This window comes from Cetorhinus maximus, chromosome 33 (genome assembly GCF_964194155.1).
Source record: "Cetorhinus maximus chromosome 33, sCetMax3.hap1.1, whole genome shotgun sequence".
NCBI lineage: Eukaryota > Metazoa > Chordata > Chondrichthyes > Lamniformes > Cetorhinidae > Cetorhinus > Cetorhinus maximus.
Genome location: NC_135911.1, coordinates 7,953,178 through 7,975,817, shown reverse-complemented (window position 1 = coordinate 7,975,817; position 22,640 = coordinate 7,953,178). Strand labels below are relative to the sequence as shown.

The following is a 22,640-nucleotide window of genomic DNA, read 5'->3' as shown; positions in this document are numbered from 1 at the left end:
TGAATGTACATTGGAAACATGGACCCATTCCTGTCCTGTGGTTCAATTGCTCACTGGATTAATTCACTTGCGATTGGACCAGCAATAGAAGTATTTTAGATGCATTTGACATGAACGACACTTGACAATTAAGCATCCTCTACAAAAGATACGCAGATCAGTTTCATAATATCCCACTTACCTTAGGAATTTGATCAAGTGACGACATCTGGGGAGAAGGTGATGCAGTGGTATTGTCACTGGACTGGTATGCCAGAGACCTAGGTTAATGCTCTGGGGACCCAGGTTGAAATCCCACCCTGACAGATGGTGGACTTTGAATTCAATATCTGGAATCAAAAGACTAATGATGACCGTGAAACCTTTGTCATTTGTCGTAAAAACCCACCTGGTTCACTAATGTTCTTTAGGGAAGGAAATCTGCCGTCTTTACCTGGTCTGGCCTACATGTGACTCCAGACGCACAGCAATGTGGTTGACTCTTAAACATGCCACCCACCCCACCGGAACCAGGGCAATTAGGGATGGGTGATAAATGCTTGCCAGTGATGCCCACATCCCACAAGCAAATGAAAAAGAAAATTCTAAACATGGATTGTTGAAGACTCATTTTAAATGGCTAACTTTGTCGCATTTTGAACATCTATGACTACATTACAGAGCTAGCTCCCCTTGTCTTTTCCCCGTAGGCATTGCTGGGTGTCTTGCTGCAGAACCGGATTAAAGAGAAATGTTGAAGCCAGGTGAGTGGTCACTAACGTTAAAAACAGGAAATGCTGGAAATACTCAGCAGGCCAGGCAGCATTTGTGGAGGGAAACAGCGTTAATTAACGTTTCAGCTCGGTGACCCCTCAGCAGTGGATACTAATGCCCGAGAGCAATGTTTATGAGTTTGCATTGAAGGTTAAGATCAAAGTGTGTGAGACTATTAACTGAGTTTCTTCTGAAATTCTTCTGAGCATGAACTATTCACTTTAACTATAATACTACGGCAGTTAAAAAAACGGGATTTTCATGTACTTTCAGTTGTTTATTACTAAAATCTGAACTTTTAGATGTCGAACATACATACGAATTAGGATAAGGAGTAGGCCACTCGGGCCCTCAAGCCTGCCCCGCCATTCAATAAGATCGTGGCTGATCTGATTATAATCTCAACTCACAATCCTGCCTACCCTTGATAACCTTTCACCCCCTTGTTAATCAACAATCTATCTATCTCCGCCTTAAAAATATTCAAGAGGTGTCAGCTGTGGCTCAGTTCATAGCACCCTCGCCTTTGAATCAGAGGGTTGTGGGTTCATGTCCCACTCCCGGAAATCAAGAACCGTGATTGTACTCGAAAGAGTTGCAATCTGTGACTGTTGATAACTCGAAAGAATTTTTTTTTTTAAAAAAAAATTCAAAGGCTCTGCTTCCACTGCCTTTAGAGGAAGAGAGTTCCAAAGACTCACAGCCCTCGGAGAGAAAGATTTTCCCCTCATCTCTGTCCTAAATGGGTGACCCCTTATTTTTAACCAGTGAACCCTAGTTCCAAATTCTCCCACAAGAGGAAACAGCTTCTCCAAATTGATCCTGTCAAGGCCTCTCAGGATCTTATATGTTTCAACCAAGTCACTCTTCTAAACTCCAGTGGACACAAGCCCAACCTGTTTAACCATTCCTCATAAGACAACCCACCCACTCCAGGTATTAGTGTATTAACCTTCTCTGAACTGCTTCCAATGCATTTACACCCTTCCTTAAATAAGGAGACTAGTACTGTATACAATACTCCAGATGTGGTCTCACCAATTCCCTGTATAACTGAAGCATAATCTCCCTACTTTTGTATTCAATTCCTTTCACAATAAATGATAACATTCTATTAGCTTTCCCAATTACTGCTGTACCTGCAAACTGGCCTTTTGTGATTCATGCACTAGGACACCCAGATCCCTTTGTACCTCAGAGCTCTGCCATCTCTCACCGTTTAGATAATATGCTTCATTTTTATTCTTCCTGCCAAAATGAACGATTCCACATTTCCCCACATTATACTCCATTTGCCGGATCTTTGCCCACTCACTTAACCTATCTATATTCCTTTGTATCCTCCTCTGTCCTCTTCACACTTTACTATCTTACATATCTTTGTGTCATCAGCAAATTTAGCAACCATTACTTCAGTCCCTTCAAGTCATTTATATAAATTGTAAAGAGTTGAGACCTCAGCACTGATCCATGTGGCGCATCATTCGTTACAATTTGCCAACCAGAAAAAGACCCATTCATGCCTGCCCCCCCGTTTCCTGTTAGCTAGCCAATCTTCTATCTACGCCAGTATGTTACCCCCTACACCATGGGTTTCACTTTTTCGCAATAATCTTTGATATGGCGCTTTATCAAATGTCTCATGGAAATCTAAATACAGTACATCTACCAGTTCCCCTTTATCCACACCATATGTTACTTCTTCAAAGAACCCCATTAAATTGGTTAAACATGATTTCCCTTTGATTACATCCAGTTATGATTTTGGGCTATGTTTGACGTTTCTTGCTTTCAGGTTTTAAAAAAACTCCTGCCATTTAATTCATTGTCGCATTGATCCTATTTAAATTACAGCTCGCCTTTCTGTATTTTGGGATGCTTGATGTTAATTTTCCGATAAATGTTACTTATTTCAGGAATGCAATCACTTGACGATTAATTTGTCGGTATTTTGTTTTTATTTGTTCATGGGATGCGGATGTTGCTGGCAAAGTCAACATTTGTTGCCCATCCCTAATTGACCTTGAGAAGATAGTGGTGAGTGGCCTTCTTGAATCACTGCTTTCCACATGGTGCATAGCTGGAGTACTGTGTCCAGTTCTGGGCATCATACTTGAGGAAGGATGTGAAGGCATTGGAGAGAGTACAGAGGAGATTCACAAGAATGATTCCAGGATGAAGGACTGTAGCTATGGGGACAGATTGGAGAGGCTGGGACTATTTCCCTTGGAGAAAAGAATCCTGAAAGGAGACTTGATGGGGGTATTCAAGATCCTGAAGGGTATGGACAGGGTAACTAGTGAGAAGCTGCTCCCACGCGAGGGAACGAGAGGGCACAGATTCAAAATAATTGGCAAAAGGAGTAAAAGTGATGTAAGGAAAAGTTCTTTCACCCAGAGAGTAGTTGGAGTCTGGAACAATCTTCCTGAGAGAGTGGTGGAGGCCGGTTTGATTGAAGTATTTAAAGAGGAATTGGATTGCTATTTGAAAAGAAGGAATTTGCAAGGTTACAGGGATAAGGCAAGGGAGTGGGACTAAGTAGAATGCTCTTTCGGAAAGCCAGTGCAGACTCAATGGGCTGAAGGCCTCCTTCTGCACTGTCAAGGTTCTGTGATTTGGCAATTCTGCGCTGTAGGTTCAAGGATAATAAAAAAAAACATGAAATCCAAGACGTTAACCAACACTGAGATTCAATACTATTTTTTTTTTGCTTATAGCAATTACCGTGGGTTATGGATGTCATGTTGTGACTGTGGATCACAGAAGGATGAACAAATACAGGAGCACGATGAAATCAGGTGAAGACTTCACTTCCAACCCTCCCTCGGGCTGAGTTTTGCAGCTTGCTATACATGAACAGCAGGACTTGGAATTTAGTGACATCTGATTCCTCCCTTCGGAACTCTCTTCCCCTTTGAGCGATGGAGACAGGGTCATTGAATATATTTTAAGGCAGAGGTAGTTAGGTTCTTGACTAACAAGGGAGTCAAAGATTATTGGGGGTGGGCGGAATGTGGAATTGAGGCCACAGTTAGATCACAATCATAGTGGACTCAAAAGACCGACAATAGCCTACTCCTGATTAGAATGCCTATTCTAGCCTGGAAGAGAATTTGCTCTTTTTCCCCCAATGGAACTGCAGTATTCTGTAATCATGTTTTCATTATCGACTGTCAACCTGCCTTTACTTTTTCTTTATTCATTCATGGGATGTGGGCGTCGCTGGCAAGGCCAGCACTTGTTGCCCAATCCTAATTGCCCTCGAACTGAGTGGCTTGCCACACCATTGCAGAGGGTAGTTAAGAGTCAACCGCATTGCTGTGGGTCTGGAGTCACATGTAGGCCAGACCAGACCCGGTAAGGACAGCAGATTTCCTTCCCTAAGGGGCATGAGTGAACCAGATGGATTTTTACAACAATTGACAATGGCTTCATGGTCACCATTACCGAGACTGGCTTTTCTACTTCTGATTATTGCTTGAATTAAAACTCAAGCAGGGCAGCTGGTGGGATTTGAACCCTCATCCACAGGAAATTAGCCTGGGTTTCTGGATTACTAGCCCAATGACATTACCCCTACGCCACTGTCTTCCCCCTTTTGTTTGGCTTTGCTAGAGTTGATAGTTGCGTTTCTAACCTCCATTGTTAGCTCCACAAGTTCCCTGCCAGTGTTTCTGTCTTCATGAAAACAAAAGCAAAATATTGTGTTCATCGGCCGTAAATGTTAACTCTCTTTCTCTGTCCACAGATGCTGCCCGGAGTGCTAATTATTTCCAACATTTTCTGTTTTGCGTCTGCTCTCTCTTGTTGATTTATCTATTTTGTCAACCACGTGGTTTACCTCTTCACTGCTAACTCTCCTTTTTCTGCTATAATCATGTTGCTTTCCTGTCAATCTCCGTTTGTCTCTTTCTCTTTGTCTCTCTCGCTCTCACTCCCAATCTGCCTTTCATTTTGTCCCTTTTCTCCGCCCTCTCCTGTTCTCTGTAATTGAAGATTATGGTTCAATGAATTGGATAAAATTTGTGTACAGACCCGCCTGTGAATGCTCTCTGCTTTTATATTGTGCATTTTAATGTTTATGTCCCTGCATAAGTATGTCAGGGTCCTAAATGTAATGAGGCTGTTGGGACAGGAAGAGTGCGAGTAAAGTTGATACCTTTTAAAATTCTTAATCTTTTGTTACAGAGAGCTTTGCGATTTTTGGATTGCGTGCTGCAACAAAGGGTCACAGGAGTCCATAGGAATATATGCTAATCCCATAACCAGGTGAAAACTTTATCTTTGGATGATCAAAGCCTGCTTAAATCAGCAAAGGAGCTGGATCTCAATGATCACACTTAAGTTAGGTAGTTAGGTACACGCTGTCAGTTAATGGATCCATGAACATTGCATTAAGAATTTGTTTTTGGGACATAGCAGTATGATGGTGCCAGTTGTTCACTTTGGCAGGAAGAATAAAAAAGCAGAGGCTGGGATTTTATGGCCCTGTTGGGGGTTGGTGGGTGGGGGGGGGACCCACCACGGGCGAGGCGACGCCCCAGCCAGAAGTCCATTGACTTGCGGCGGGACCGGGAAACCGAAGTGGAAAATCCCGGCCAGAGCGTGACTTAAACAGAGAACGGACTGCAGAATCCTGAGGTGCAGAGGGATCTGGGTGTTCTAGCGCATGAGTCACAGAAAGTTAGCCTGCAGGTACAGCAAGTAATTAGGAAGGCTAATGGAAGGCTATCCTTTAGTACGGGAGGAATTGAACATAAGAGTAAGGATGTTATGTATCAGTTACACAGGGCATTGGTGAGAGCACTTCTCAAATACTGTGTGCAGTTTCGGTCCCCTCATTTAAGGAGGGATGTAAATGCATTGGAGGCGGTTCAGAGGTGGTTTACTAGTTTGATACCTGGAATGACTGGGTCATCTTATGAGGAAAGGTTGGACAGACTGGGCTTGTTTTCACTGGGGTTTAGAGGAGTGAGGGGGTGACTTGATTGAAGGACAGTAGAGTCCTGCCATTCGCAAGGGTTACTTTCCAGCACAATCTTGGAAACGGCGAAATCGCAAATGGGGAACATATTTTTAAATGGGGCTTAATTAGATACGTTCCAGTCGCGCAAGGGCAGTACTGGACTCTCTAGTAAAACTGTGGGGTGCAGTACCTGTATAGGGCAGAAGGGGGAGGAAACTCTGAGCAATAAATTGGTAAAGATTCAAAATTGAATAGAGTCATTATTGCAGCTCTGGACCCAGTAGCTCGGACATTTGTGGGTTAATCCCTTTGTTCGGGCTGCACTTCAGCTGAAACCATTCTAGTCTCTGCTCCATCATGGCTGCCATCCCCATGGGGAAAGGAGAGAGAGAGAGAGAGAGAAGGAACCACGGATAAACAAACATTGCTCACTTGATGGGTGATGCCGTGTACAAAGTCCAAAGCGTGGGTAAGTGAAAACGTGAACAGGGAAGTTGCAAATGGTGGGAATTTACTGCATATAAAACCCCGAACGGCATGGACATGTTGGAAGTGGAAAGGATGTTTCCACCATGTGGGTGAATCCATAACGTTGGGAGCACTGTGTTACAATTAGGGGTTTCCCTTTTAGGACAGAGATGAGGATAATTTTTTTTCCCTCAGAGGGTTGTGCGAACTCTCTGCCTCAGATGGTGGTGGAGGCAGGGTCACTGAATATTCTTAAGCAGCAGTAGAAAGATCTTGTCAGGCAAGGGAATCAACGGTTATCGGGGGTAAGTGGGAATGTGGAATTCAAAACGCAAGCAGGTCATCTGTGATCTTCTTGAATGGCGGAGCAGACTTGAGGGGCCAAATGGCCTACTTCTGCCCCTATTTCGTATGTTTGTATAAGATGTTTCGTACTTAGATGCTTAGGACGTGGCTGGGTGCCTACAGACTGAATGGTCACCCCATTTTGGTTCACTTTTGAGACTGCCTTCCATTTATATGTATACCAGTTACCTCTGTCTGTCTATTTTATGGCATAATTCTCATGACTCAATCGCAAAATATAGTCTAACTTTCTCATTCATTCAAAAAAAAGCCTTTTGAGTTCACTAAGCCCCTAGTCAGTGTGAAAGTGTTAAGGCCATCCAGTAACAGATTGAAAATGCACTCCTTCAACTTCATGAATCCTTCTGCTTTTATTTAGCATCACAGGACAGTGGAGTAATTTCAGTTGGACATCAACAGCCAGTGGTAAGTAAAAACGCGTGATAATCATGCAACATCAGCGAGCAACTGATGTCCTTGAAGGTTTATTTAAATCAAGGGTCCTGATCCAGGGGTCTGAGGATCCCCTAGGCGTCTGCGAAAAGCTTTCAAGGGGGTCCACCAGTCGTTCCCTGTCTCCACCACCCGGACAACTTAACGTTGAATTAATGCTGATCGCCAAAGGTTACGCTATCCAGGGCACCGAGCCTTACCTTCCAGCCCCAGGTTGCTGACCAACACCACATTTTATCCCCTGGCCCTGTACAGGGCCTGAGAAACCAGAAGCTCATGGTCATCAGTCTCACGTATGCTGTTGGGGAGAAGGTGGCCAGTCTTACTGGGCATGTTTTGCTCAGCTTGTCACTAACGGACAAGAGGAGAAGTGAGCGCTGGTGAGTTCCATCGGCCTCGCCAACACACGATCAGCTCCAATGACGCTTTATCCAACCTTACTGACAGAGTTACGCTGAGGTGAATAGGCTACCAACCTCAATGACAGTTTACTAACTTCAGTATAACAGTATCAACCTTGGCAATAGTCCGTCCTTGGCCTGCTGCAATGTTCCAGTGAAGCTCAACACAAACTGGAGGAACAGCACCTCATCTTCCGACTAGGCACTTTACAGCCTTCCGGACTGAATATTGAGTTCAACAACCAGGCAATCAACGTTCTCCTCCATCCTCACCTCCTTTTCGATCCCCATTTTTCGAATAATTATTATATCTTTTTTTATATATTTTTCTTTTCCCACCTATTTCTATTATTATTTTTAAATTTATTTCCATCCATTATTTTAAATCCACCTTTTAGCCTGTTTCGATCTCTTCTCCCACCCCCACTAGGGCCATCTGTCACTAGCTCATCCTGCTTTCTCCTCTTAATGTCACCATTAGCACCTCCTTTAGCCAGTATCACCACCATCAACACCCCTTCGACCTTTTGTTTATGACATCTTTTGCAATCTCTCCTTTGCCTCCACCTATCACTGGCCCTCCATCCAGCTTCACCTGTCCCACCCCCTTAAATAGTATAAATTTCACCACATTTCTACTTCTCTTTATTCCTGAAGAAGAGTCATACGGACTCGAAACGTTAACTCTGTTGTTCCCTCCACAGATGCTGTCAGACCTGCTGAGTTTTTCCAGCAAGTTTTGTTTTTGTTGGCAATAGCTTAGGCCCAATGGAGCAAGGGTGAACATTGAGCATGGCATGTGCTTGTGCTGCCGAAGATATTTCCAGGTCTGGAAAAGATTGTTGCTCAGCGTCAGCAACAAGTTGCACACCAAGTAAAGGAAACAGGAATAATATGAAATATGAATGATTTAATTGTACAATTTAATATAAAAAAATGCCTGAGTTACAGGGGTGAAGTGCAATATTTGTAACGTGGGAGGAGATTCTAAGGATAACCCTGATTTATTTGCTGTCTGCATATGTAAAATATTGCATATTTATTCTGTTCTCCTCTTGAGCATAACGGTGAAATGAGAATGCAATTATAATTGTTTGCGTTTTACTGTAATGCCCTGAAGGTGCGTTTTTGCACTAATTAATGAACGCGATTAAATCAATACCCAATTATATGCTTGGGAAATAGCAACATTTGGATAGAAAAGGAATAATGCAGCAAAGTTGAAACTTGGCCATTTTTGGCTAAAAATGAAACCACTTCCCTTTATACACAGGCCCTGCTGCAGAAGATCAAACGCCAAGAGAAATTAGTAAGGAGAGTCCAGTGACGAAATGCAAGTACAGTTTTAAGCATACTTACAAAGTTTTAAATTGACCACCTTCTTTAGCTTTGATTGGAATTTCCTTCAAGCATATAAGTGAGCTTACAAACTGTAAAGTAACAAATTGAGTTATGGTAATTCCAGTGACACCAAGCTCCAGTTCACAGTAACTCCTATCACTTGTGCTTAAGTTAAAATGATGTTACTGGGCCGCCACTAAGGCTGGGAAAGTGTCACTGGAGTTGATAGAGTGCTGACGAGACTGATGGTGATGACCAGTCCTTGCTTTCCCTCTTACCCATTACTTATCAGCCAAGCGAGACTAGGTGGCCCAGTGAGACAAGACAGCAGCCCCTTAAGAGCATGGTCAGCAGAAATAGCACTGCAATGAGCTGATTTGGGTAAATTATCTTCAAATCAAAGCCTAATTTCATTTGATAAAATAATGGTTGAAACTTGTGTGGTGGAAAGAAGTAGTCGAATGGTTACCATCTTAAGGGTTGTACATTTAATGAACAGTTGGTTACTATTGATCCTGTTAGCCTTGGTGACATTCCCCCTTCTGATTCGGAAGGCTGCAGGTTCATTCCCCACTCTAGATACGTCAGCTCATAATCTAGGCTGACACTCCAATGCAGCATTGAGGGAGTGTTGCACTGTCTAAGGAGCTGTTAAACTCCGTTGTCTTGTTTGGACCTTAAATGCCTCACTGCACCATTGGATGGCATGCAGGGAAATTTGCACGGTGCTCTGGTCAATATTTAGAGTCACAGAGCCATATACAGCACAGAAGCAGGCCCTTTGGCCCATTGTTTCCATGCTGGCCATCAAGCACCTATCCTAATCCCATTTTCCACCACTTGGCCCGTAGCCCTATATGCTATGGTGCTTCAAATGCCCATCTAAATACTTCTTAAATGCTGTGAGGGTTCCTGCCTCTACCACCCCCTCAGGCAGTGTGTTCCAGATTCCCACCACCCTCTGAGTGAAAACATTTTTCCTCAAATCCCCTCTAAACCCCCTGCTCCTTACTTTAAATCGATACCCCCGGTTATTGATTTGTTCCTTAAGTCAACAATGCCCAGAGTTGGCCATTGATCATTTGTTTCTCTCTCTCCTTTTTCTGGGTGAATCACATCTACTGGAATGACCGTGACACATCAACAGATCAGTCAAGAAGTCGCAATTGTGGAATTGCCGAAACATTCCTTAGGAATGATATTTTTTTGATAGCTTCAGCGTACTTATGACTTATCTTTTTATATTATGGCACTTATGTTTTTAGCTCCAATTTAAAACCTTGTCTTTTACTCCAGCAACTGCAAAGGAATTCCCAACATATGCAGCAGTTAATAAGAAGAATAAGATGGAAAATAGTATGTACAACCATTTTTTAATTTCTGGGCAAGTGCATAGACCTTGAAATTACTCTGTGCTGCCACAGAGGTAGGATTGCATAATGTGTTTTACAGCTACTGTAATGGAGAGATTAATTTATTTCAATATTATTGCCTAGCCCTTATGTTACAACAGAGGCCAAAGGAGTTAAATCCACATTACCTTTGGGAATCACAGAGTATTTACACACAACTCTCTCTAGAACCATAGGACCATAGAACACTACAGCACAGAAAAACAGGCCATTCGGCCCTTCTAGTCTGTGCCGAAATATTATTTCGCTAGTCGCATTGACCTGCACCCAGTCCATAACCCTCCAGACCTCTCCCATCCATGTATCTATCCAATTTATTCTTAAAACTTAAGAGTGAGCCCGCATTTACCACGTCAGATGGTAGCTCGTTCCACACTCTCACCACTCTCTCTGAGTGAAGAAGTTCCCCCTAATGTTCCCCCTAAACCTTTCCCCTTTCACCCTAAAGCCATGTCCTCTCATGTTTATTTCTCCTAATCTAAGTGGAAAGAGCCTACTCTCATTTACTCTGTCTATACCCCTCACAATTTTGTAAACTTCTATCAAATCTCCCCTCATTCTTCTACGCTCCAAGGAATAAAGTCCTAACCTGTTTAATCTTTCCCTGTAACTCAACTGCTTAAGACCCGGCAACATCCTAGTAAATCTTCTCTGCACTCTCTCAATCTTACTGATGTCCTTATCTCCTCTCTCAGGAGATTAAGTGCGTGGTTTAGAGGGCATTCAATACTCACACAGGATAATCTAAAGTCTTGGTATCCATCTCTCCCTTTGGCCCAGTGAGTGAACCCCCAAAGTGTGGCACTTAGTCCTAATACTTAGAAAGACCCTGATTTGTTCCTCGTCTACGCTGCCCTAGCTGTGCCCGCACAAGTTCATCCTCCCACTTTGTTATCGCGTCACGCCTCCCACAGAGTGTGACTCCCTGCTGAAATCAGAGCAGTTTGGGCTGTGCAGCATCACCCTCCAGAATAATCCGATAACTTTCATGGCTGAGGCCCGCACGTGGAGAGCGACCATTTGACCATGTGCTGCAGGACATCGTAAACAAGGGAGGAGAAAGCATGGGTTGATATATTGCTGGAAATTTCAGACAAAAATAATTGATGCCCGGCTAATTGGTGCCGAGGAACTCCGACGGTTGAAGAAGTGCCACTGCCCATGGTTTTAAATGAACTGGTGTTAGGAGTGTTTCCATCTGCACCTCAGCTTTGCACTGGACACAACAATTGCAGCATGGTTGAAGACATAATTCCGGGTGGTACGAGAGATGGAGCAAACACCGACATGTCATGCAGACAATGGGTTTCGCCTGTTTATTGGAAATGTTAATATGCTGATGTCATTATCTGGGTCATGGGCTTCTTGTTGGGGATGGGGATGTGGAACCAACAGTTCTTGCCTGTGGCCTTGCATTACCTCAATGTAACTGGCATGGTGTGTCAGCTGTGACCTATACTATATTCTGGGCCTCTCTAACAGACCTTGCCTGTATCCTGAATTGAACACTTGTTGCAATTTAGCTTCACTCTCAGGTTCCCAGTCTTGCCATACCCTGAGAGAAAATAGGTAAATCTGGAATTGCAATTTGACTGGTAGTCACCACCTTGCATCAGACCTAAGCTCTGCAGCCCTGCCACACCCGGTGGCAAATGGTGGTGGGCAACGAGGCAACTTCACTGGGGGAAGGGGGCTGCATAAATGTCTCCATCCTCAATGATGGGGGTGCCCAGCACATCAGTGCAAAAGACAAGACTGAAGCATTTGCAACTTCAGTCAAAAGTGCCGAGTGGATGATCCATCTCGACCTCCTCCTGAGGTCCCCAGCATCACAGATGCCAGCTTTTATCCAAATCGATTCACTCCACGTGATGTCAAGAAATGGCTGAAGGCACTGGATACTGCAAAGGCTGTGGGGCCTGGCAATATTCCGGTAATAGTACTGAAGGCGTGTGCTCCAGAACTTGCTATGCCCCCAGCCATGCTCTTCCAGTACAGCTACAACACTGGCGCATATGCAGCTATGTGGAAAATTGCCCAGGTTTGTCCTGTACACAAAAATCAGGACATATCCAACCCGGCCAATTACCGTCCCATCAGTCTACTCTCAATCATCAGCAAAGTGATGAAAGGGGTTGTTGACAGTGCTCTCAAGCAGCACTTACTCAGCAATAACCTGCTCACTTACGCTCAGTTTAATTCCGTCAGAGCCACTCCAATCCTGATGTCATCACGGCCTTGGTCCAAAAATGGACAAAAGAGCTGAACTCCCGAGGTGAGGTGAGAGTGACTGCCCTTGATATCAAGGCAGCATTTGACTGAGTGTGGCATCAAGGAGCCCCAGCAAAACTGGAGTCAATGGGAATCAGGGGAAAAACTCTCCAGTGGTTGGTGTACCGAGCACAAAGGAAGATGGTTGTGGTTGTTGGAGGTCAATCATTTCAGTCCCAGGATATTGCTGCAGAAGTTCCTCAGGGTAGTGTCCTTGGCCCAACCATCTTCAGCTGCTTCCTCAATGACTTTCCTTCCATCATGAGGTCAGATGTGGGGATGTTCGCTGATGATTGCACAATGTTCAGCACCATTCACGACTCCTCCGATACTGAAGCTGTCTGTGCCCATACGCGTCAATATCTGGACAATATCCAGGCTTGGGCTGACAAGTGGCAAGTAACATATTGCTACACAAGTGCCATCTTCAACAAGAAAGAATCTAATCATCGCCCCTTGACATTCAATGGCATTACCATCACTGAATCCCCCACTATCAACATCCTGGGGGTTACCATTGACCAGAAACTGAACTGGACTAGCTATTTAAATACTGTAGCTACAAGAGCAGGTCAGAGGCTGGGAATTCTGCAGCAAGTAACTCACCTCCTGACTCCCCAAAGCCTGCCCACCATCTACAAGGCACAAGTCAGGAGTGTGATGGAACACTCCCCACTTGCCTGGATGAGTGTGGCCCCAACAATGCTCAAGAAGATTGACACCATCTGGGACAAAGCAGCCCACTTGATTGACATCCTATCCACCAGCTTAAACATTCATTCTTCCACCACTGACGAATAATGGCAACAGTGTGTACCATCTACAAGGTGCACTGCTGCAACTCACCAAGCCTCCTTCGACAGCACCTTCCAAACCCACAGCCACTACCATCTAGAAGGGCAAGGGCAGCAGACACATGGGAACACAACCACCTGGAAGTTTCCCTCCAAATCAACTCACCATCCTGACTTGTAAATATATCGGCCATTACTTCACTGTCGCTGGGTCAAAATCCTGGAACTCCCCCCCTAACAGCGCTGTGGGTGTACCTACACCACATTGCCTGCAGCAGTTCAAGAAGGCAGCTCACCACCACCTTCTCAAGGGCAATTAGGGATGGGCAACAAATGCTGCAATTTTAGTGTTAATTCAAGATGTCTTCCACTTCACAATAACCCATAGGTTGTAAAAGTGTGAGGTCATGCACTTTGGTAGCAAAAAAATCAAAAGGCAGACTATTATTTAAATAGAGAGAGACTCCAAAAAATGCAGCACAGAGGGATCTGGGTTTTCTTGTGCATGAAACACAAAAAGTTAACATGCAGGTGTGGCAAATAATTAAGAAGGCAAATGGAATTTTGGCCTGTATTGCTAGGGGGTTGGAGTTTAAAAATAGGGTAGTCTTGTTACAACTGTACAGGGTGTTGGTGTGGCCACATCTGGAGTACTGTGTACAGTTTTGGTCCCCGTATTTAAGAAAGGATTTGCTGGCATTGGAGACAGTTCAAAAGAGTTTCACAAGGCTAATCCCTGGGATAAAGGGGCTGACTTATCAAGGACGGTTAAACAGACCTTTATTCATTCGAGTTTAGAAGATTGATGGGTGATCTTATTGAAACATACAAGATTCTGACAGGGCTTGACAGGGTGGATGTTGAGAAGATGTTTCCACTAGTGGGTGAATCTGGAACCAGGGGACATAGTTACAGAATAAGGGGACACTCATTTAAAACTGAGATGCGAAGGAATTTCTTCTCTCAGAGGGTAGTGAATGTCTGGAATTCTCTACCCCAGAGAGTTCTCTACCCCTGTAAGTATTTAAAGAGGAGGTAGATAGATTTTTGAAATATCGGGGAGTTGAGGGCTATGAGGAGCTGGCATGAAAGAGGAGTTGAGGCCTGGGGCAGATCAGCCATGATCTTATTGAATGGCGGGGCAGGCTTGAGGGGCTGAATGGCCTACTCCTGCTCCTATTTATTATGTTCTTATGGGACTCCATAGTCTGCTGACCATATGAGACAGCGGGAAGTACAATGGATTTGATACAACAGGGAGTGCAACTCCCAGTGTGGTGTCAAACTAGATTTAAAAGGTGCTTGAAGGTCCCTTTGACCTGCTGGATTCTTGTTAAGCCCTGTGCATTGACCCAGGCCCTGTCCAGAATTGATTTAAATGTTTATAGAGTGGGTGTACTGCTGCTTGAACTCTCTTCAGTTCGGATCTTCTTACAACAAGATATGGAGCGGAATTTTACACCAGTGGGATTTTAGGATCCCGCCAAGGCCAAAGGAGTTTAGAATAGCTGGCCGCATTTTACGGACCCCTCCCCGCCGCGATGGTACTGTAAAATTTCGGCCCGTGGAAAAGCTGAGGCAAGTGCGATAAAGATTTACAAGGGTGACACCAGAATTGAAAGGGTTACCTATCTAGGAGAAGCCTGGGGCCTTTTCCCCAGAAAAGAATAAACTAATTGGTGACCTGATAGAAATCTTACAAATCATGAAGAGAGCTGCCTTTGAAGAGGGGGCACATGGTGGCATAGTGGTATTGTCACTGAGCTAGTATTCTAGAGACCCAGGGTAATGTTCTGGGGACTGGGGTTTGAATCCCACCATGGAATTCAATAAAAATCTGGAATTAAAAGTCCAAAAGTGATGACCATGAAACCATTTTTGTAAAAACCCATCTGGGTCACTCATGACCTTTAGGGAAGGAAATCTGCCATCCTTACCCGGTCTGGCCTACATGTGACTCCAGACCCACAAGCAATGGGGTTGACCCTTAAAGGGCAAATTAGGAGTGGATAATAAATGCTGGCCTAGCCAGGGAGGCCCACATCCCATGAACAAATAAAAAAAAGAAACTAGAAATGATGTTTCCATGTGCTATGGAGTGCAAAACAGGGGCCTTAGAATTAAGGTAGTTGCTAATAAATCTACAAAAGAATTCGGAACAAGCTTCTTTTCTAGGGGAGTAGTTAGAATGTTGAACTCATTAGCACAGGGAGGCGAATACATTAGAAGATTTTAAGGGGAAGCTGGATAAGTCCATGAGGGAGAAAGAAATAGAAAATAATTTTGATAGGATGAGATGAAGTAAAGTGGGAGGAGACTTAGTGGATCACAAGCACTGGCGTAGGCCTGAATAGCCTGTTGCTAAGCTGTAAAAATCTATGGGTGGGAGATAAAGAGACAAATGCGGGCATTAAGCTTTCCTGAATGTTAAGTAGTGACAGTTAAGTAATACAGCTGGAATTTTCTGTACAGTTCTCACAGCTGGAATTTTGTTTACAGTTCTGGTCACCACATTACAGGAAGGACATCATTGCTCTGGAGAGAGTACAGAGGAGGTTTACAGGAATGTTGCCAGGGCTTGAAAATTGCAGCGATGAGGAGAGATTGGATAGGCTGGGGTTGTTCTCCTGAGAACAGAGGAGACTGAGGGGTGATCTAATTGAGGTGTACAAAATTATGAGGGGCCTAGATAGGGTAGACAGGAAAGACTTGTTCCCCCTCGCTGAGGGGTCAATTACCAGGGGACATAGATTTCAGGTGATTGGTAGAAGGATTAGAGGGGACATGAGGAAAATCTGGGTGGTGAGCATCTGGGATTCACTGCCTAAGTTGGTGGTTGAGGCTGAAATGCTCAATTCATTTAAAAGGTACCTGGATCTGCATCTGAAGAGCTGGAACCTGAAAGGCTACAGACCAGGTGCTAGAAAGCGGGATTAAAATGAGCGGCTAGTTTCTTTTATCTTTTTTGGCCGGTGCAGACATGATGGGCTGAATGGCCTCTTTATGCACCTAACTGTTCTATGGTTCTAAGGTTCTATGGTTATGTTTGAAGGTTAAAAAGCCCAGCCTGTCGCCTAATTGTTTGATCTTAATTTTGTAGAAACTGTTAACCATGGAAAAAATCCATCAATTGCAAAGGTAGGGACTTACAAACTTTTAATTGTTTTACTGTGTACATTTTAAATAAAAAAATAACGCTGTCTACTATGCACACAATAAAAATTATACCAGTTGTCTGTGTCTGTAAGTTCCACATCCCTAATCAATAATGTACTATCACTGAACATAGAAACTAAAGCCAACCACATGTACTGTCCCTTTTTTAAAGTGATTTCCTATTTCTGACTCACACGCCATGTGCTGTGAAGTTAGGATGCTGTCATGTTTATGGGATAGAGTTCAAATTACTCAGACCTATTAGGGTGCGAAGTCCTTGGCTGCACATAAACAGAAAACAATTTGGATTATGTTATGACCGATGTAGTTGGTAAAGCGGAGTTATTTAAAAATCCCCAAGATAAACTTTAAACAACCACCATAACCTATCATTTTAAGTGCTATGTTTGAGATGCGACTCTAAATTCAGGAATCAGACTACCAGCTCTCGGGGTTTTACATTAAATTAAATGAAACATTTTATTAATTTACACAGGTTAAAATATATATATACATGGCTATAAATTACGACTATCATAACTTTTAACAGATTTCCAAACTCATCTCCATTATGGCAACAGCAACCCATAGACTTAACCAGACACCAGGCAAAGCATTTTCACCTTACAAATTCAAAATGAGGTTCTTTTCACTTTGGTTCCTGTGGGGACAGTTGTAGGCTTACAGCTGCTTTTGATCTCACATTGCCTCAGCTCTACACACGCAAAATTGCTGAAGTGATATCTAGCACCGCTCATTGAATGTAAATTCTCATTGTATCACCAGCCTCTTCGAACAATAAAGCCCCTTTCATAGTACCAATTTTATTAGCAATATAAATATATTGTGTGGTCTCTGCTCGCTAGGTGCCAGAATTCACCCCACTTCTTGAATACTCTATTCAAAAAAATGCAAATGCACGCTATCTCTCTTACATATCAAAACTAGTGGATGTGGTTTACTTGGACTTTCAGAAGGCTTTCGACAAAGTCCCGTGTAAGAGATTGGCGTGTAAAATTAAAGCGCATGGGATTGAAGGTAGTGTATTGAGATGGATAGAAAACTGGTTGGCGGACAGGAAACAAAGAGTTTTTTTCCGAATGGCAGGCAGTGACTAGTGGGGTACCGCAGGGATCGGTGCTGGGACCCCAGTTATTCAAATATATATTAATGATTTAGATGAGGGAATTAAATGTAATATCTCCAAATTTCCAGATGACACAAAGCTGGGTGGGAGGGTGAGCTGTTAGGAGGATGCAGAGATGCTTCAGTGTGATTTGGACAAGTTGAGTGAGTGGGCAAATACATGGCAGATGCAGTATAATGTGGATAAATGTGAGGTTATCCATTTTGGTAACAAAAACAGGAAGGTAGATTATTATCTGAATGGCTATAAATTGAGAGAGGGGAATGTGCAACAAGACCTGGGTGTCCTCGTACACCAGTCGCTGAAGGTAAGCATGCAGGTGCAGCAGGCAGTAAAGAAGGCAAATGGTATGTTGACCTTCATAGCCAGAGGATTTGAGTACAGGAACAGGGATGTCTTGCTGCAATTGTACAGGTGAGACCGCACCTGGAATATTGTGTGCAGTTTTGGTCTCCTTATCTGAGGAAGGATGTACTTGCTATAGAGGGAGTGCAGCGAAGGTTTACCCGACTGATTCCTGGGATGGCGGGACTGACATATGAGGAGAGATTGAGTCGATTAGGATTATATTCGCTGGAGTTCAGAAGAATGAGGGGGGATCTCATAGAAACCTATAAAATTCTAACAGGACTAGACAGGGTAGATGCAGGAAGGATGTTCCCGATGGTGGGGGAGTCCAGAACCAGGGGTCACAGTCTGAGGATACGGGGTAGACCATTTAGGACTGAGATGAGGAGAAATTTCTTCACCCAGAGAGTGGTGAGCCTGTGGAATTCGTTACCACAGAAAGTAGTTGAGACCAAAACATTGTATGTTTTCAAGAAGGAGTTAGATATAGCTCTTGGGACGAAAGGGGTCAAAGGCTATGGGGAGAAAGCGGGAGCAGGCTATTGAGCTGGATGATCAGCCATGATCATAATGAATGGCGGAGCAGGCTCGAAGGGCCGAATGGCCTACTCCTGCTCCGAGTTTCTATGTTTCTATGTTTCTAGTACACACCAAAGCACCCAGAGTAGCTGGTTTTAATCCAATTAAGACACGCCCACAGACTAAACCTCTATTTTAAAAGAAAAATATTTTCCAATAATATTATATACATTAATAGCTTTATGACAGACTAAAGTTCCAGTGTAAATCTAGGCTCCACCTTAGTGTGTGGCACACCATCTTTAACTTGTTAGCAAGACTTTGCTCTGGATGTTTCCAACAACTTGGCTTTGATCCGCAGTTGTATAACATACAGGAAACTGTAGTGAGGCTTAACATAAGACCAATACTGTGCTTAACTACAGTAAAAGACACTTCATTATGTAGCCATTCTGTATATCTGACATCATTCCAATTATGTTGGCACCGTGCCTAATGTTTAATGTCCTGTAACCAGGGATAAGACGGATGGGGAGGAGCAGATGTCTCAGTGAGGAATGGGGTTAATTGACTCCCACAGCTACCTCGACTGCAACTCCTCACACCCCGCTTCCTGTAAGGACTCCATGCCATTTTCTCAGTTCGTTCACCTCCATCGCATCTATTCCGATGATGCCACTTTCCAAAACAACGCTTCTATCATGTCTTCCTTCTTGGGCACTCCTTCTGTAGTTAAGCACAGTATTGGTCTTATATTAAGCCTCACTACAGTTTCCCCTATGTCCTGCAACTGCTGATCAAAGCCAGATTGTTGGAAATGTCCAGAACAAAGTCTTCCTTCTTCCTTGACCGAGGTTTCCCACCCACGGTGGTTGACAGGGCCCCCAACCGTGTTCGACCCATCTCCCACGCCTCTGCCCTCACACCTTCCTCTCCCTCCCAGAACCATGATAGGGTCCCCCCTTGTCCTCACTTTTCACCCCACCAGCCTCCGTATTCAAAGGATTATCCTCCGCTATTTCCGCCAACTCTAGCATGATGCCACCACCAAACACATCTTCCCTTCACCCCATCCCGTCAGCATTCTGTAGGGACCGTTCCCTCCAGGACACCCTGGTCCACTCCTCCATCACCCCCTACACCTCAACCCCCTCCCACGGCACCTTCGCATGCAATTGCAGAAGGTGCAACACCTGCCCCTTTACTTCCCCCCTCCTCACCATCCAAGGGCCCAAACACTCCTTTCAAGTGAAGCAGCATTTCACTTACACTTCCCTCGATTTAGTCCACTGCATTCGCTGCTCCCAATGCGGTTTCCTCTACATTGGAGAGACCAAACGCAGACTGGGTGACCGCTTTGCGGAACACCTTCGGTCTGTCTGCCAGCATGACCCAGACCTGCCTGTCGCTTGCCATTTCAACACTCCACCCTGCTCTCATGCCCACATGTCTGTCCTTAGCCTGCTGCAATGTTCCAGTGAAGCTCAACGCAAACTGGAGGAACAGCACCTCATCTTCCAACTAGGCACTTTACAGCCTTCCGGACTGAATATTGAGTTCAACAACTTCAGATCATGAACTTTCTCCTCCATCCTCACCCGTTTTTGATCCCCTTTTTTCAAATATTTATTTTATAATTTTTATATATACATGTTTTTCCCATCTAGTTCTATTATTATTTTTTAAATTTATTTCCATTCGTTGTTTTATCCCCACCTTTTAGCCTATTTTGATCCTTGCTCCCACACTGCCCCCACCCCCCACCCCACCCCCACTAGGGCTATCTGTCACTAGCTCATCCTGCTTTCTCCTCTTAATGTCACCATTAGCACCTCCTTTAGCCAGTATCACCACCATCAACACCCCTTCGACCTTTTGTTTATGACATCTTTTGCAACCTCTCCTTTGCCTCCACCTATCGCTGGCCTTCTATCCAGCTTCACCTGTCCCACCACCCACCCCCACCTCCCACCACCCCCCTTAAACAGTAAATATTTCACCACATTTCTACTTCCCTGTAGTTCTGAAAAAGAGTCACCTGGACTCAACACGTTAACTCTGTCTTTCTCCCCACAGATGCGGTCAGACCTGCTGAGATTTTCCAGTTGTGTCTTTGTTTCAGATTTCCAGCATCTGCAGCATTTTGCTTTTATCTCGGGGTTAAGTGAAGTGCCTGGACGGCCAAGACAGAACAAATACCGATAGGCTTAATCCAGGCTGGCTTTTGGAAAATTTATATTATGCTGCACAGGTTGAAATAACAATGTCAGCCAAATTTTGGATTTAATTTGTTGTGCCTTTTATAATGGCCCAATACAATGTTAATCTCTTTGTTTTTCAGCCAAGTGAACATGCCAGCCACCATTCAGACCCGCAACATCCAGACACTGGCTCCAACATCCCCAGAGTAGCTTCTCCCAAAAGTGCAGTGGCCTCTGCCTCTATGAAGTTGTAACCACCAGGACATGTTTGCCAGTCATTATTAGCGCCATTTCTCTGTTATACCTTTTCACCTCTGAGTTTGCGCAATACTCCATCACGACGAGATGCTCTTGACTTTGATGTGTGAATGTCACTGGTATTTGTTCATCAGCATCTGCCACACCCTTGCCCTAACTACGAATGCACATCTCTCTGTGGTTTCGATTCTATCCCTACTCAGGCTCTCTCCAAGCTTATTCTGTCTGAGGCCCATCTCCTGCTCTCTTGGTCCTACCTCCACTAAACAGCTGACCATCCAACTTCTCTTCCTGTCTCTAACGCTAGGTAACATTGTAACCAGTCCCTCCTCCCTTGCTGCTGACCCCTGACTTTTAAGTGGGTGGTTACCAGACAATTATGCGGCAATCCATCCTTGACCCCTCCACCCAGTCCCTAACTACCCCATTCCTCCCAAATCTTTGAATGCGTTGCCCCCCTCCCAACTCCGTGCCCACCCATCTTTGTTGCAACTTGAGTTTGAATCCTTTTAATCAGCCAGTGCGCTGAAATGACTCTAATCAGAAGCAAATGACTTCCTTTGTGTCTCTGTGTATGTGTGTGTGATCATTGCAGCACTCCCCATGCCATCCTGCCCCACGACTCCCCTTATCCTTCTCAATGCTTTACAGTTTTTCACGCGATTGACAACAGCATCCAGCTCCAACACCTATCCTCTATGGTGTTACTGAATGTGCTTGCCCTTGCCTGGCTCCACCCTTACCCCTCAGGTCGTAGCCAGAAAATCTCATGTGGCGGCTTCTCCTCCCGATTACCTCAGGAGCCCCATCAGGATCTATCCTTGCCTTGGTGCACTCTTATTTCTTACACGTTGTCTGTCAGTGGTATCATCTCACCTCAGGTTCCACATGTACACTGACAGCACTCAGCTCTACCTCAACCGCTCTGAATCCCTCCACCTCTGTGTCTGCATGCTGAGCTGCAATTTCCTCCACTTAAATATTGGGAAGACTGAAGCCATTGCCTTCTGAGCTTGCCATAAATTCTATCCCCCACCCTGCCCCTCCCACCCCGCCAAACCCTACTGATTCCATCCTCCTCCCTAGACTCAGGTCTCAGGGTGAAGCAGACTGTTTGCAACCTCTCGTATCCTACTTGACCCTGAACTCAGCCTCCAGCCCCAATACCCTGCATCACAAAGACTTCCACTTCTGTAATATAGCCTGTGCCTGCCTCTTCAACACCCAATCTACAGCTGGAACCTTCAACTCTTCTCTTACAACCTCCAGACTAGAGCATTCCCAGACTCGCATACTTGCCATCCACGCCACCCGCTAACCCATCTTCCACTTCCCACAATCTCGATGTGAGAATGGATGTTACTTTTTAAAAAAGTTTTGCGGAATATTGTGTTAATCTGTAAAGAAGACTGCGTGCCTGTGTGTGATTTTAATTAAGCTGGGCAAGAGTTTGATAGGAGAGGTTGTCTGGGGGTTTGGAAACATGAAAAGGATAGAGGTGTTAAGTTGAGGCACAAGTGAAAAGGTTAGATCCAACATTTGCATTTTTAGATAAGTTGGGAGGTTGTTTGAATATCAAAGGGGAGTCAGAGGTCACAAGAAAAATGTTTGCATCTTGCAGGAGTTCATCGGTAAACAAGCAGTGGAGATATGATATTTTACTGATCCAAAAGCAAAGACAAGATGGAAATACGAAATATCTTATATTTGGAAGGGTTTGAGTTTCAAAGCGGTGTGTGAGAAAACTGGGAATGAGATGAAAGGGAAAAAAGGTATGTTAGAGGTACTGTGGAGAGCTGGACATCTA

At 44.3% G+C, this 22,640-nt stretch overlaps 1 protein-coding gene across 1 annotated transcript in view; it reads left to right on the top strand.

Annotated features, from left to right (window-relative positions):
* LOC144671548 (uncharacterized) overlaps positions 1–20,785 on the top strand; it is a 48,781-nt gene extending 27,996 nt beyond the window's left edge. Inside the window, exons 11-17 of the mRNA XM_078533501.1 lie at positions 690–743; positions 3,471–3,551; positions 4,942–5,022; positions 6,912–6,958; positions 8,660–8,719; positions 10,024–10,087; positions 20,716–20,785. Of these exons, the coding sequence (XP_078389627.1) occupies positions 690–743; positions 3,471–3,551; positions 4,942–5,022; positions 6,912–6,958; positions 8,660–8,719; positions 10,024–10,087; positions 20,716–20,785 (457 nt within the window). The remainder of the gene's footprint in view (positions 1–689; positions 744–3,470; positions 3,552–4,941; positions 5,023–6,911; positions 6,959–8,659; positions 8,720–10,023; positions 10,088–20,715) is intronic.
* The last annotated feature ends 1,855 nt before the right edge of the window (positions 20,786–22,640 follow it).